General features: G+C 44.7%; 1 protein-coding gene across 1 annotated transcript in view; it reads right to left on the minus strand.

Moving 5' to 3' along the window:
- Positions 1-606: 606 nt before the first annotated feature.
- CTNS (cystinosin, lysosomal cystine transporter) overlaps positions 607-14,959 on the minus strand; it is a 205,058-nt gene continuing 190,705 nt past the window's right edge. Inside the window, exons 9-11 of the mRNA XM_085649318.1 lie at positions 12,577-12,747; positions 11,815-11,932; positions 607-2,368 (exon numbers count right to left, since the gene is read on the minus strand). Coding sequence (XP_085505444.1) covers positions 2,232-2,368; positions 11,815-11,932; positions 12,577-12,747 — 426 coding nt within the window. The 3' untranslated portion in view covers positions 607-2,231. The remainder of the gene's footprint in view (positions 2,369-11,814; positions 11,933-12,576; positions 12,748-14,959) is intronic.

Consider the following 14,959-nt stretch of genomic DNA (forward strand, 5'->3'; position numbering starts at 1 on the left):
ATGAGCCAGCTGCCCTGGATGTCATTGGTACAACTGCAAGGCACACCAACACTGCGAATTTATCTGACAGCAGTGGTGGAAATTATATCAACTAGTGTGAAGTTTAGCTTCTCAACACTCAGTACAGCCTTACAGTTGAGCCTCTGCTGAATGATCAGCACATAGCTACAATGACTTTTTGGCAGCCAGAGACCCTACTCTGACAGTCAGCAGCATTAGCCTTATTGAGCCTATTGTTCCTGGCTACTGGTATTCTCCCTGGCAAGAGAAGGGCCGGTACTCAGTACCTGTGAGCACTGGGCCAACTAAAGCACAGGGTTCGGGTACCTATTGGGAGAAGCATCGGGGGATGTTCAGCTTAAGGATATAAGTTTAAGGTCTTTCAGTAAGGAACACTCCAAATGGGAAACCTGAGAGCTGTCCAAAAAAACACAAAAAATGTGCACACTGAAAAGCCTGGGTATTAATAGTAAGGGTCTCTTCATCGACATTGTGCTCAAGTAGGGAAAAGTTCAATCCTTAGCAGAGGTTGCACCCTTCAAACTTCAGATACAAAATCGTATTCACCAACCACACATACTCTAAGAATGCAAATCATTAAATACATTTTTTCATGTAATACACCAATATGGCGTTTTTATTTCTGAGAAAAGTGTTGCAACAATGCACCGATAAATCGAGGCATCTCAGCAAAATCCCCTGGCATTCTATGGATTAAGAGGCAGGCTGTTAGCACACTGTAAACTATTCACTTAATTAATATGGACATCATTTAAAATTCGACCTTGATCGATTCAAGCACTATTACCTGGAATGTAAATTCTGCAAAATTCGCAGTTCTGCTTCAAATAAATTATGTACATTTGATTAAAAATAGTGTACGTTATAAAAGTGCGTTCCCAAAAATATAAAGTTCACTGCTATTGTGGAAAGACTGGCAGAAATAGAGACACAATGTTATCCATGTTATTTACGATAAGCCTTTGTCCCTAAAATACGGACAGGCTGAGTCATAGCTGTCCTTATTAAGCATAACTAAATAAGGAAAAGAGTCCTTTGCAGTGAAGGAAAGAGGTTGAAAATGCGCAGAGCCCTCTTCCGTTTGCTGTTGCAATAATTTTACTTTTTTATAAACAGGTGTTTCGGGTCTTGTAAAGATAACTGAGTAATATGAATGTTGTTGGAGATGTGCAACACTTCCAATTTCCACTTTGATAAACAATCTAACACAATGATTGTACAAACACATAAACTGACCCATGATACCCATTCTTTCTGTCAGAGGAAGCTTGTAATTCTGTTAAAGGGTGACCTTGTATGCCTGTGCAGGTTGCAGGAAAGAAGGTCTGAAACACCATTTAAGGAGCCTACTTCTTGTATGAAGTTTAACACTTCCTTCAGGACACATCCGCTGAAGCCTTTCTTTATCTTAAGAAAGTGGATTGTCTTGGCTAAGACAATACTCCATTCGTCTTTGTCGTCATGGAGACACCTCATCTATTTAAAGACCCAGAAAGGGTAAGCGCACTGGCGAATGAAGTTTCAAAAAGCACGGCAGACGTCTACGGCTGGCTCTGTTCTTTACAGCACGTGTGCTAGTGGCGTCCGTATCTTATGGCTTTAAACACTACAGTCAACGCTCAGACGCTGGGTCTTAAAGGCTTTTACAAAAAAAGTAAGAAAATTGAGAAAGAAAAGAAAATCACAAATTTAAAAAAAAGTGCATTTGATGAAAATAATCGGCTTTAAACAAGTCATTATTCTCTAATCATTTAGGTAAATATTGTCTCTGCCTTGCCAAACTAAGCATTTAGCTACCTTGGAGAACCCAGTTGAATCTATGCTTTCAAACGCATGTCCATCTCATGTCATCCCTTCCATTGTATGGGGGTCCTCTCGCTGGATAACTTTCATCCATTGTTCCCGGGGTCACGATGGTCTGACTCTTGCATAAGCCAGAATGTTTGGCCAAGATCTTCCTCAAAGCTTGAAGAATCACGGAGTTGAAGTCACTTTCTTGCAGTCTTCACCTGCATAGTCTGGTCGTCCAGTAAGGCACTACTGGTACATATCATGAAGAATGACCTCCATGTTTCGAATACACCTTGCAGTGTAGTTCATGGTAAATTTACATTCATTGATCATTAGAAAAATCACTCTTTCCCATGTCTGGAATATCATATGTAGGAACATGAATCAACCGTCTTAAATTATTACTTTCCTGTCAGACATTATTGGTCATGTGTTAAAATTTCATATTTATGTTTGTATAAGCAATAATGCTGCACCATAAACACAATGTCAAAAATGATGGAGAACAATCCCAGGCCAAACTTCGTTGGGTCACCAAATATCAAGGTCCATTCATCTATTTCAAAGAAAAGAAGGATTTTTTTTATTATTAACATGAATTGCATTCTAATAAAAATTACACAAACCTTTGATTTGCCACAGTATGATTTTATTCAATCTTGTTACTAACAATATTAAAATACATTCGACATCCTCTAATATCATTACTTCCCTCTTGAATTTTCCACGAGAGATCTCTAAACGATATACACTTGTGCAGTTCAGATTTCCAATGTTTTATTATAGCCTTATAGCCCGCCGTAGCGGGCTATACCGGCTATTAAAGGCCCGCTGCATCGTTAAAGGCGAAGGCGAGGGACTTTAACAAGGCAGCAGGACTTTAATAGCCGGTATAGCCCAGCTACGAAGGGCTATAAGTCTATTAGAACATTCTGCCACTAGAGGGCAGAATGTTCTAACAAATAAAAGAAAGATTGAAATCCCCTCAGGCTCCCTGAAGCCTTTGTTCAAAGGCAGAGCTGTGAATAAAGAAGCATTGGAATGTTGGAGCTCCGGGCTTATACCAGCTATTATAAGCCCGGAGCACTCCATTGTTTTCAATGGAGCTTCCAACATTCCAATGTTCTAATAATTGATTTAAAGAAAAAAATACAAATGAAAACAATACAAGATTAATAAAACACCAAATCAGTCTTCAACAAACAGTAAAACTGGCAGGTGTGCAAGAAGGTGAATAAACAAACAAGCACGAAGTATTGTTTTGCTTTGTGGTTTTGAATACTAGCACATAGTGTAAACATTTTTGGAGCTCTGCAAACAGATAACATGGCATTATGTGCACGCTCAAACACCTGTATCATCTATACTTTGAAGAATCTCCAAAGGATATCGCTCACGACATTCAGGTCTTTAAAATGTTGGACGTATTCCAATATGCTAAATTTTATTACCGGACCTCAAGCCCAATGGCTAAAACATATATATTTTACTCATATCTTACAGGGGCTGTTCTCATTCCTTGACCTCAATATGTGAATGTTTATGAATGCTTCAAATGGACAGCAGCCTCGCCTCTCTCACCTGGTTTAGAATTTGTAGACAATCAGACTTAACTCTGTCATATCAATCGAATAGCTAAATAACTATATTCTGCTGCTCAGATTTTACGTTTAAATAATTAGATGGGTGGCACTTCACTGATATCCTGGACTCGCTGCCTGGGAGGATAAGCCAGAAACTGTACTGTGTCCAGACCAGCTCTGATGAAAGGAACCGTCTAAGGGGGAGTCAGATGATGACTACAGCATGTTAAAGGTGAACCCAAGCGAATGCAAGAGGTTCGCCTTAGTCTGGAGGTGGGAGACGACAGCATGGGGCGAGCCCGCCTTCAGCAGCCAGTCGCCGAGATAGAGAAAGAATGGCACCTCTAATCTGCACAGATGAGCTGCGACCATTGCCATCACCTTGGTGAGCATCTGGGGTAAGGCCAAAAGGGAGTACAGTGAACTGAAAATGCTCCTGGCCTACCTTAAAACGCAGGGAGCACCGATGGGGAGGCATGACGTGGATGTGAAAATAGGAGTCCTGCAAGTCCAACGCAAACCATACCGTCTTCTAGGTCCAGGGCAGACAAGACCTGAACCAATGTGAGCATCTTGAACTTCTCCTTTTTGAAGAATAATTTGAGGGCTAGGAGATCTAGGATAGGATGTAGACTCTTGTGAGCTTTGGGGACCTGAATGTAGAGAGAATAGCAACCATGGCCTACTTCTGGCACAGGAACACTCTCATTGGCTCCCTTGGCCAAGAGGGCCATGACTTCCTTGTGGAGCAGGGACAAGTAATCCTCCTTCAGCCAGTCGTAAGATGGTGGCATGGAGGGAGGGATAGTCTTGAGGGGGAGGGAGTAGCCTGTTCAGATGATCTGCAAAACCCACCTGCCTAATGTTATGAACCACCAGTGTTGGAGGTGATGGCGTACACTGTCCCCAACTGGCCGCCCATGATCTAAAAAGGCAAGATTAGTAAGGTTTGAGGGCTGGAGCTGAGCTGCGGGGAGGGCAGTGTCTGGAGAAGACCACTGACTAACTCATCCACAAAGCCGGTAGGAACCGCGCCCTAATCCAGGCAGGGGTCAGTGACTTGAATAGGGTTGGTGCAGTTGAAAACCCCTTCCATGGCCACAAAAGGTGCGAAAGACAGACTGGAATGAAATGGGTCAGCCGAGAGGCCCTAGGACAAGGCCATAGCCCGCGAGTCCTTTAAGTGTTCTAGCGCAGAGCCAGCCTTGACTCCGAAGAGACTAGTGCCATTTAAGGGCATTTCAATGAGGGAAGGTTGGACAACCACCGAAAAGCCAGACTGTCTCAAGTGTATGGTGAACTTTGCTGCGTCTCTCCCGTCTGCGACTGCTTGGGACAGAATGGCCTGGGCATCCTGCGAGACCTGTGGCAGTACTTGCCCACCTGTTTCCCACAGAGTGTGGGAGTAGCGGGCCAATAAGCATGCTGTGTTCATGATCGCAATGCAAGGCTAGCAGAAGAAAATATTTTCCTGGATTCCTGTCCAGGGGAGCGGCATGGAGCGCGCCATGGGAAGTGAAGGCTTGGACCACCAATTTCTTCGGGGTAGGGTATTGGGTGAGGAAATCTGGGTCCCCTGGAGCAGGGATTTTGTGGCGGGCAATCATTCTATTCGAAGGAGCACCAGTGCTGGGTTTGGACAAGGTTCCCAGCAGGCAACGGTGAGGGCTTTGTTGAACAGGAGTAGGTGTTCAGAAGAGCAGACTCCTGGCTGCAGAACCTCTGCCAAGATCTTGGTCTTGACTGTCACCAAGGGCAACAGGTGGTCAAGAACCTCAGCCGTTCTTTGCACCACCATTGCATATGTAGCTTCCTTCTCCGTAGCCACAGGAGGGGGAAAAAATGCCGGTATCTGGAGACGTATCCAGTCTGCTGGTATCACCATTTCCACACAGCAGCCCATCATATCCTAATCATAAGGCTGATATTCAAAAGGGTCCAGCGACCCTCTCCCATTCATTCTCGAAGCCTAACTCTTCGGAATAGGGCTCAGACGTAGGACACGGGGTCCTGTTAGTGCCAAAATCGCCGTTGGTCAACAAGGCTTCGGCTCTGTGTCAGATTTAGTAATCAGAATGGGGCTGACGCTGATGGTGCGCACCGGCCACGCCGGGGAAATTGGTGCTGGGGAAGGTCGGAATGGCACGACCAGCGCCGGTGCAGATCCATGACCAGATCTATGGGGGCTCATTGGAGCCAGGGCCTGTGCTAATGGCGCAGAAACAGATGAGGCCTCTCTGATCCCGTGGAGACTGATGGCGTTCCGGAGAGGTCAAGCTGCTCAAAACTGATACACATGGCCTCATAAAACTCTTTGAGTAGGGGTCGCTCCGACTCCCAGAAAACGGGGGAGGCACAGAGTCTGCCTCGAACAATGATGTTTCTTCATTGTGTCAGCTGACAGATGAGAAGTCAAAGCACTATTTGACTGCTAGTGTTTCTTGTGCATCTTAACTGAATGCCCTGACAATTTCGAATGGGACGTAGAGGATTTTGGTTTCCTGGAACGGTCATGGGACCTTCCTCTCCACCAGGACAGGGACATACACAGAGTCGCAAACCGGGCTTCTAGCAGCTTCAGGGACCTCTCCCTCAAAACGTTTGGTGCCATGGCCCAGCAATCAGAGCATGCCTTGGAGTTGTGGTTGCGCTCCAGAAACCATACACAAATGAGGTGCGGGTCCGTCACTGACTTTCGGCAGAGACAGGAGCCACAGGGTTTGAAAACAGTGTTCCTCAATGACACCCTCGACCCACCAGGAGGAAAAAAACCTCCAAATAAGTCAACAAAATGTTGCAAATATTCTGGAAAAAACAGAGAGTGGTAGCTCTTCTCTTGGATCAGCGTTGGGAACTGTGGAAAGAAAAGAACTGATGTCAGCCTTCCAAGGTGGTTTCTATATAAGTGACGTGGCCATCACTTCTGGAGTGGACGCCTACACCATATGGAGCGAACCAACGCTACCTACCGGCGCATAGAGCTACTGCTCACGACAAATCTTCCAAATCCAGTCTGACACCTAGGGAAATTCATTGGGATGAGTCGCGCAATAAAAGAAATCGAATAATGGAACAAATTGTTATTTGTATAAACACTGGGACAGACCAACACATCTGACATTCTTACACTGCATGCATAGCTCTTAAATCCACGGATTGAACAAAGTCAAAAGCATGCTCTCTTAAGTACCTGTGAACCGATAAGAAGCTGTGGGCCTTTGTTTCCCCTCCTGTTGCATTTGCATCTACGTGTGAGGGTCAAGACCGCATCCAGCCAGCATCATAGTGGAACAAAAAGAGGCCTGCTGGCCCCATAAATTCAGCCTTTAAGTTTGGCACAGCTAGAGGTCAAAATAAGAAAGCCCCCTTCTCGCCTGCACATTGCTGCTTGGAATGGAAAGCAGAGAGTGTGCAGGCACTTCAGAACGTGTCCCGGCGCCTGAAAATAACACTGGGACAAGTTCAGCATAATTCAGTGGGGCTCAACTTCTTGGCAGGTTGGACGGATTCTACCCTATGAAAATAGTGAGTGGACAAAGCCTACACACGTGTACCCCAGACTTGTGCCCTGTGTGGGAGGTCCAACCCATGCACCCCCCTCCTTCAGTGGAAAGCTCTTTGGGGACGAGTGCAGGGGTGCTGGAGAGAAGCGACATTGACTGGCCGAATGGTCTAAGAGACTGCTGGGAATGGTGGACACTGCCATCAAACCATGGCTAGAGCGGTTGAGCTATCACTAGGCGCACCATAAGCCCACGCATTGAGTTGCAGCCGGACAATGACCCCCCGCAACCTCCCAGCTGCAGTTTTTGCTGGGCCATCGAACACAGACTGGCGGTTTACATTGGCCCAAAACCCCAACCAGAAGCAGCCCCTTCATGGCATAGTATAGTTGCTCTTATGTAGATTTTGTGGTGATTCCCGACAGGCAGACTTAAGCAATGTAAACTAGAGAGTCTGGGTCATGGGTGGGCATGTCATCAGACTTGCAGTAGCGCACTTTCCCTTGGTCACCAAGTGAAACCAATGGAATGTTGAGCAGGCTGTCAGAGGCCCCCATGTTGCTTACAGTGCCTACCTTGTGGATTGCCACAGGGGACATCAATTAGCCCTACTTTGTTTCATTTGTGTGTAGCTCCGCTGGCAATTCTGGTGCGGTCATTTGACTATCAGGTTTTGTCATATGAAGATGACACCCAGATAATTGTTTTAGTGTCTTAACGACATGATTTCAGTGGCTGATAAATTAAACTTTGCACGGTGAATGTTGGGATGTGGATGAAGGAGAACTGGCTGAAACTGAATGCGGAGAAGGATGAGATCCTGGTTTTTGAGGCTCAGTATTCAGTATCATCCGAGCTGTGGTGGCTGGAGACGTTTGGCCTCCTTCCTGTGCCGGTTGCCTTCGTAAACATTTTAGGAGTGATCTTTGATGATACACTCATCTTTGATACTCAGGTCAATAGCAGTACAAGCTCTTGCTCTTTCATTATTAAAATCTTGAAAAAAGATCCTTCACTTTATCCCTGTGGACCAAAGAACGGCGGTAGTCGTTGCATTAATCACCTCTCGCCTTGACTACTGCAATGTGCTCCTTCCGAACATCAATAAATTCAAACCACGACTGCAGGTCTGATTTTGAATATTCCCAAATGCCAGTTTGTGAGAGAACGCTTGCACTCTCTACACTGGCTACCTGTGAGTAAGAGGGTGACTTTCAAAGCACTGTGTATGGTACATCAGGGACTGTACCATCAGGGACAGCTGCCTTTTAGGCGAGCATTTCAATGGTATCTGCCTAATATGCAGCTGTGGTCGTCTTCCTTACGAAAAGAGATTTTTCAGAGGTTGCGGAAGGTGAGATGGGGTGGCTGCAAAATTGTGGAATTATCTGCCAAACCACATTGCAGCCTAACATCTCACTTGCCGTAAGATTTTGAAGACATGGCTATATTCTCTCCTGTAAGTGTTCTTCCTGTAGACAGCTTTTTTCCCCCTTGACGCCCCAGGGCATAGTGTGCTTTACAAATCCAAAAATCAAAATCAAACTGGGACAATGACAAACACATGGCATCTTACTATGCCCCTGGGGTACCCCTCATAGTAACGAAGGGTTGCTATTGTGTCTGTTAAATGGCATTATATGTCCAGAAAGCAAATACATAATCCTAGACACTCAATTTAGCAGAAACACCCCCACATCTATGGCCACTTGTGACAATCCGACCTTTTGTCAAGACCTATACTCTATCCTCCTGCATCTCAACACCCAAACCATCCTATGGAGGGGAGATTTAAGCATTACACTAGACCCCCTCACATGAATGATCAGGATGCTCTTGCTGCCCCAACCCGCAATCGTCCAAAGAAATAATAGACATAATGGCTGACAGGGAACAGGTCGATCTATGGTGCCTTTTACACCCTGCCGTGTGTGAAGGCACATGCTACTCTTCAGGTCCAGGCACATGGTCCCGAACTGTTTACTGACTAGCAGCCAGAGATATATGCTCAAGGGTTAAACAGATATGGCAATTACCGCGCACGCTACCAGATTGCTCCCCAGTCTGTTTTGGAAATTCAAGTCCATCTATACCCATACCCACCAATATTTGCATGGAGGCTACCACCTGACACCTTACAATACCGAGCATTCAGAGAGGGCATGAAAAAAAGTATAATAGATTATTTCGCCCATATTAAAGGTCCTGTTTAAAGCGCATGCGTGCTGTGGAAGGACCCCAATGTGTTGTTAGGAGAACCTGCATTGCTTAGTAATCAGGCATTCTAAAAATAGGTTAGAAGCAGAGATTAAGTCCTTAAAAACGAAACTCCAAAGCAGACATGGCAAATCAACATTTGCACAAATATGCTGCAAAATTTGCTGAATACCACGAGGTTCCTGACAGGGCACTTAATTTCCTGGGCAGGAAGGCCAGTGCAAGATCATATGAGGAGGGAGATAGGCCAAGTAAGACACTTGTTAACCTGTTTATACGCCAACGGGTGAGCACAGAGATGCCCATTCTCACCACAGATGTGGGTGAACCTAAATCAGAAGCTAAAGATATTGTAGACTAATTATGTAAATACTTTGCAGAGTTATACAGCTTCCAGACCACCCCACCAGCTCCAACCATGTGGTCTATTTTGACACATTGAAAAATGAGTGTGAGTTATTAAAAGCCAATTAAGTGGCAAAGCTCCAGGCCAGGACAGGCTAATGGTCCAGTTCTTGAAGGAGTACGCCCAACTACTAGCTCCGCAACTACTGGCCATGTATGAAGAATCAGGCAAACAACGCGCCCACCCACCCATTTTAAGAGAGGTACTCATTGTCACCATGATAAAGCCAAATAAGCCCCAGGACAAATGTGACTCCTATTGCCCATTGTCCTTAATAAACCTACATGACAAGAGCCTAGTCGAAGTCCTCACTATCCGATGTGGTGCCCCTGCTTCCTTCTTTAGTGTGTGCTGAGCAATCCAGTTTCTTTCTGTCTACACAGAGGCCACCACTACCTTAGCTTAAACTATCCACTCCGATGGCGGAACCCCTTAGTGATATTCCTGGGCATTTGAATTAGCAGGGACATAGGTGTAGTTCTACAGGAAAACTACAGTTTTACAATATCCCATACTGAGGCCTAATACAGACCACTTTATCAAACTACCGCTGTCCTTGGCACGTAGACTGGGACTGGCCATAATAATCGACCTGCCAAACTGGTACATCTATTCACCAACTTTCACCCCTTATCATTAAGTAAAACCTTCTTCCAGCAACTGAAGTAAACAAGACTTGCCTGATACGGGTGAGCAAGCAACTTTGGCTGATGGGGTAGGTTCTGACATTACGATTAGAACGGGGTGAGAGGCTTTCTGTCCTATTGCAGGGAATGGCTAGAATTCTACTAGGACCTTATGCTAACAATGTCCAGAAAAAAAGATCTATGGGCCCTCTTGAAGGTTTATTTGCTGCACACAGTGGCCGTGAGTCCAGGTGATGTGGACAACTATGTCACAGGAACGTAGCGAGAACGGATACTGTGACTTGTACACATTACTATCAGAACCCCGATTTAAGGGCCCCGGGACATGCAGGGGTTATTGGGCCCAACAGTGGGGGTTGAGGCCTTTTACTCCCAATGTCCCAAGGCCCGATCTACTATGGGTCCTAAGTAACTTGGATAAGTACCACTTCTGCACTTGACTCTCAGGGTATGCGTAGTCCAAGCAGTCTAAGGCGCCGTCAGGGGGTGGAGGTTGTTAGGTGTGGATACATGGGAGTGAACACTGGCTTACAAATCAACATGGGCAGCAGCAATAAATGATTGGCCAGGCAAATACCTATACTGTGATAAGAGGAGTATTTTATTTTTACCTTTTTCTACGTTCAACATTTACCAACAAGTAGATAGTCCCCCTGAGGTTAGGGCTCGATTCTTTTTTAATGGGGTTCCCCTGGGTCCCACTCCCTCCTTGCTCTTAGCAACTGTGGTTATTCCCCATTCACTACAGGCAACAATCAGGAAGTCTCAAGAGTCAAATCTGACTCTTATTTTAAAGTCAACATTGTTCCAGCACTGCAGCGCTAATTAGCAAGCCAACTGGCCTGAAATGCGTCTTACCTGCAGGCCTGGAGCAATCGGAGTTCCTGAGTGTGCAGAGTCCACGGGCGCATGGAGCGGTAGCAGCTGATTCAGGTGATTTGCTGCATGCGGCCTGGTGATGTCAGTACACCCCGGTGGTATAGTTCCTAACAAGTGGTTGCGCCACTGATGCGAACGGAGGCTCTCTGCAGCTTTTACAGGCCTATGGGGTAAGTTTCTGGCCCGTTACTCCTGTGGGTGGGGGGGTCAGGGGGAATGTCACAACGCTACTGGTGGTCCTTCGCCTTCATGATGGTGCGCCTGTACTCCCACTTTTAGTCATGTTAATGCACAATAAATAAATGTAAACACTTTACTTTAGGTGTGTAACATTATTTCCTATGGGTTACTATTTTAAGTCCCTATCTCCATTATTTTCTACAGGAGGGGTGTTACAGGAGCAGTGGTTGGCCATGTGTGGTGCTGGACTTACTCCAGGTCTAAGCTGAAGTGTAATTGCTACTGTTTTGGGTCCTTTTCGGGTGTAGTAACTTTACACTTGTAAAGTTGGCTGAACCACCTGTTCAAGGGGGTTAAAATATGAAAATTTACACTTTGAGTTGGTAAATAGCTAAAAGCAGTAAATGTACTACAATGTTTGAGAGCAAGTTACATGTGTAGATTTACTCACATGTAAATTTACTCTCATGAATAGGCTCCATCATGCAACGAGGTCACATTATCTGTTTCAGTTTTCTATAAGAGAATAGCAAATTGAGAGTGAACTTTGTGAAAATGAGGATCTCTTCTTCACCAATTTTGCTTACCATTGTTGTAGGACTGTAAAAACATTTGAATAAGGCTGAAACTTCCTCCTGTTAAATCAAGCAACACATTTCCAATGCTCCACCCCTCTGTGCTTTTACGGCGGAAATTCAAATATGCCTGTAAATAAAAATAACATCATTTTTCAAAAGTTATTTTTATATAGCGCTTCAAGTCACTTCTTTGTCGTTTCTAACCTATATAAATTTCAATTGTGACTATTACCCAAATCAATGCTCTAACTGCTTAAGTAAAGAAACTGTACATACCGCTTGAATGAATTGCATAGTTATGTTAGCTTTCACCTAACAAACTTTGTGACATATGTTCAGTAACCGCAAAAAAGATTCACACACAAAGAAAGAGTGGTGATTTACCTAACCCGCGAACAAGCTCACTGCAGCACTGCAAGGAGGAAAGACAATGCCTCGCCCAGGGGAAATCAACCACATAAGGGCACTGCTGCAAGTGGGGGACACTAAAGCAGTCCCTTCTTGTACGTGCAGGTGACACAACACAAAGGTAGCCATGATGAAGGGAAATCAATACATCTGAGAAAAACAAGACCAACCTAAAAAAATATGAGGTCTACTGCTAGCAGCCTGCCACATGGCCATGTCGCCTAAAAAAACAAAAGGGTAGCTCGGTGTACTATGCAGCTTGGGAAGGATGTACCACCCCTCCACCCCCTGTTGCCCCGTTGTTTCGAGGTGGCACATAGAACCACGAGGCACATTTTGTTTACTCGGAAAACATGATTTTACCTGTGGAAAATATTTAACCAGCGTGATTCCCAGCTTAATGTAGGAGAAGAAAAATAGAAATTGGAGCCACGTGATCTTCCCGGAGACGGCCACAAACAGTGTGCAGAAGGCAAAGATCCATGCGAACAGTAGGAGGCCAATCGCAACTTTCGAAACCTTCTGACTTCCCCTCTGTAAAAGAGAACGTTTCAAAATATAGTCACCATCTGTAAACATTCCCAGGTGTTCTATGCACAGTACACACAAGGTCGGTTAACATTTTACACTGTGGAAAGAAGAACCAGATGTACAATATTGGTCCCTGCCCTGTGTTTTATCACAGATTCCCTATTTTCTTGAGAAAACCATCTTAAATGAACATCGAGTTAACTGCAATTACCAAGGGTTTGGAGGAAGACCCGTGCTGCTGTCTGAACAAGTGCGTCACGCACCTTCGTTAAGAGAGTGTAGGTGCAACACCCCTTGAAGGCCTTCTGAAAAAAATCTGGCCTTATGGTAATTTTGAATAACAGATTTTTAAATTTAGGGTTGTAGCATGGTATAAATATGCATGGCATGTAATTTTCATTTAAAGTAGGGACATTGTTTTTTAAATTGGAACTTGGTGCTACTAAATCACCAGGAATAAACAGTTGGCACCTGCCTCAGACTCTTATTTGTGGAGAGATGCGTTATATTTGATTTTCAGTGGCTAATGCCAAAGAAACTGGTAGAAACTGTGGAATACCCACAAAGTATACACTTATTTAACTGAAGTTCAACATAAGTTTATTCAATAAACGGCCCAGCCAGTCCGCCGCACGGCATCAACTGACTCGTTCCCTTACATTCTAGAACCCAATGCCACAATGCCATGTCAGTTCGTGATTCTCCAGCTCATGACATGCTGCATGCATGTTCACAGAACACCACACTTCTTCCCTCTCACAAAATTAGTTCGTTTGAACAATATATACATTACCTCATTTTACCACGTGTTTAAACAAATTGAAGAACAAGAAATAAGTATAAAATACTGCCCACACCCTGCCCTAGACCAGAATAGACAAGGTATAATCCTATAATTTGAAAACATAACAAGGAAGAGTGAACACAGTTACTATGCTGAAACACCACAATATTATATTGACCCAACACTTCTCAACGAAGTAATCCTGTAGTAAGAGGGAGATCTCCATTCTTGAAGACTCATCCACCTACTTGTTTCACCCTGAGGTCTTGACTCTGAACCATGCACTTTGTCTCTTTCTACACAAGGTACTGGCGCCGTAACATCGTTGCTTGGCTCAAAACCTGACCACTTTACCACTTTTTAAAGTTCCATATTCTTCCATCATCCGTTTTGATTGCATTTTTAAATCACCCGTTTTGATTGTATTTTTAAACACTTTCATCACTCTCTTTTCCTATGTATACTGTTGTAACTTGATTATCGCCTCTCCTTTCTCTTGTGCATTTCTTTCCTACTGCTCAGCCAGGTTGAGTGTTGGAATGTGTGGTGATGTCATGGAATGCTTGGTTGCCTGGGTTATGGTTGAGAGTCAGTTGGTGAATGCAGGCTGAGCAGCAGGAAGGCTGGTCCTGGTGGGGCTATTTACTATCCTATTTACCATCTTACTTACCATCTTCATCTACCTTCTACTTTACTGGATTAATAAACTACATTCTTGGAACTTACTACCTGGCTACATTTAGATTTCTTTTACCTACGACATTTTGGCGACAATTTGAATTGCGAACCTGCGTGTGTTGGATTACAATTTACATTTGAAACTACTGTGGAAACATGGATCCTTCTACTAAGGAAACTGATGGTGAACTTAACTTCTGAAAACTACTAAAGAAATTTCTGCTAAAGAAGCTTGAAACCTGAAGGAACAGAACGCCCTTACCAGCCCCACCAGTGTCCGCTACTACCTGGACAGCCTGCCTAGGGCGTTTGACCTTCCTTTCATCCATGTTGCTAAAATGTAAGGCCTTTTGAAAGGACAATGTGTGGCTTCAAACCAGCCAGTTTACAAACACTGTCATCTGACATTGAGAACTGGCAACTTCGTGTTTTTTAGAGCGACAACTATGAGTTGCCAGCGGCACACTGTTTTGGAAATCACAAGCTAGCAGTGTTTCCACCATTTTACATCGATGAGTGTTTTTTAAAACAATTATCGGGGAAGTGCTGGCCGCTTGCCGTTATTACACGCGGCATTTGAATGGGCTGTGGTTTGCTTGACCAACGGAATTGCTGGGGCGCGCACACCTCACCGTTCTCTATTCTGTCCTGTGGAGCCTTTCAGCAGTGGCCGCTATGCATCCTTGTGCACGAGCTGTCCCGCGACATTGTGCTGTCCCGTGATGTCGAAGTGGGCACACACTCCTCTCCTTT

The sequence above is a fragment of the Triturus cristatus genome, chromosome 3_2, assembly GCF_964204655.1.
Source record: "Triturus cristatus chromosome 3_2, aTriCri1.1, whole genome shotgun sequence".
Lineage (NCBI taxonomy): Eukaryota > Metazoa > Chordata > Amphibia > Caudata > Salamandridae > Triturus > Triturus cristatus.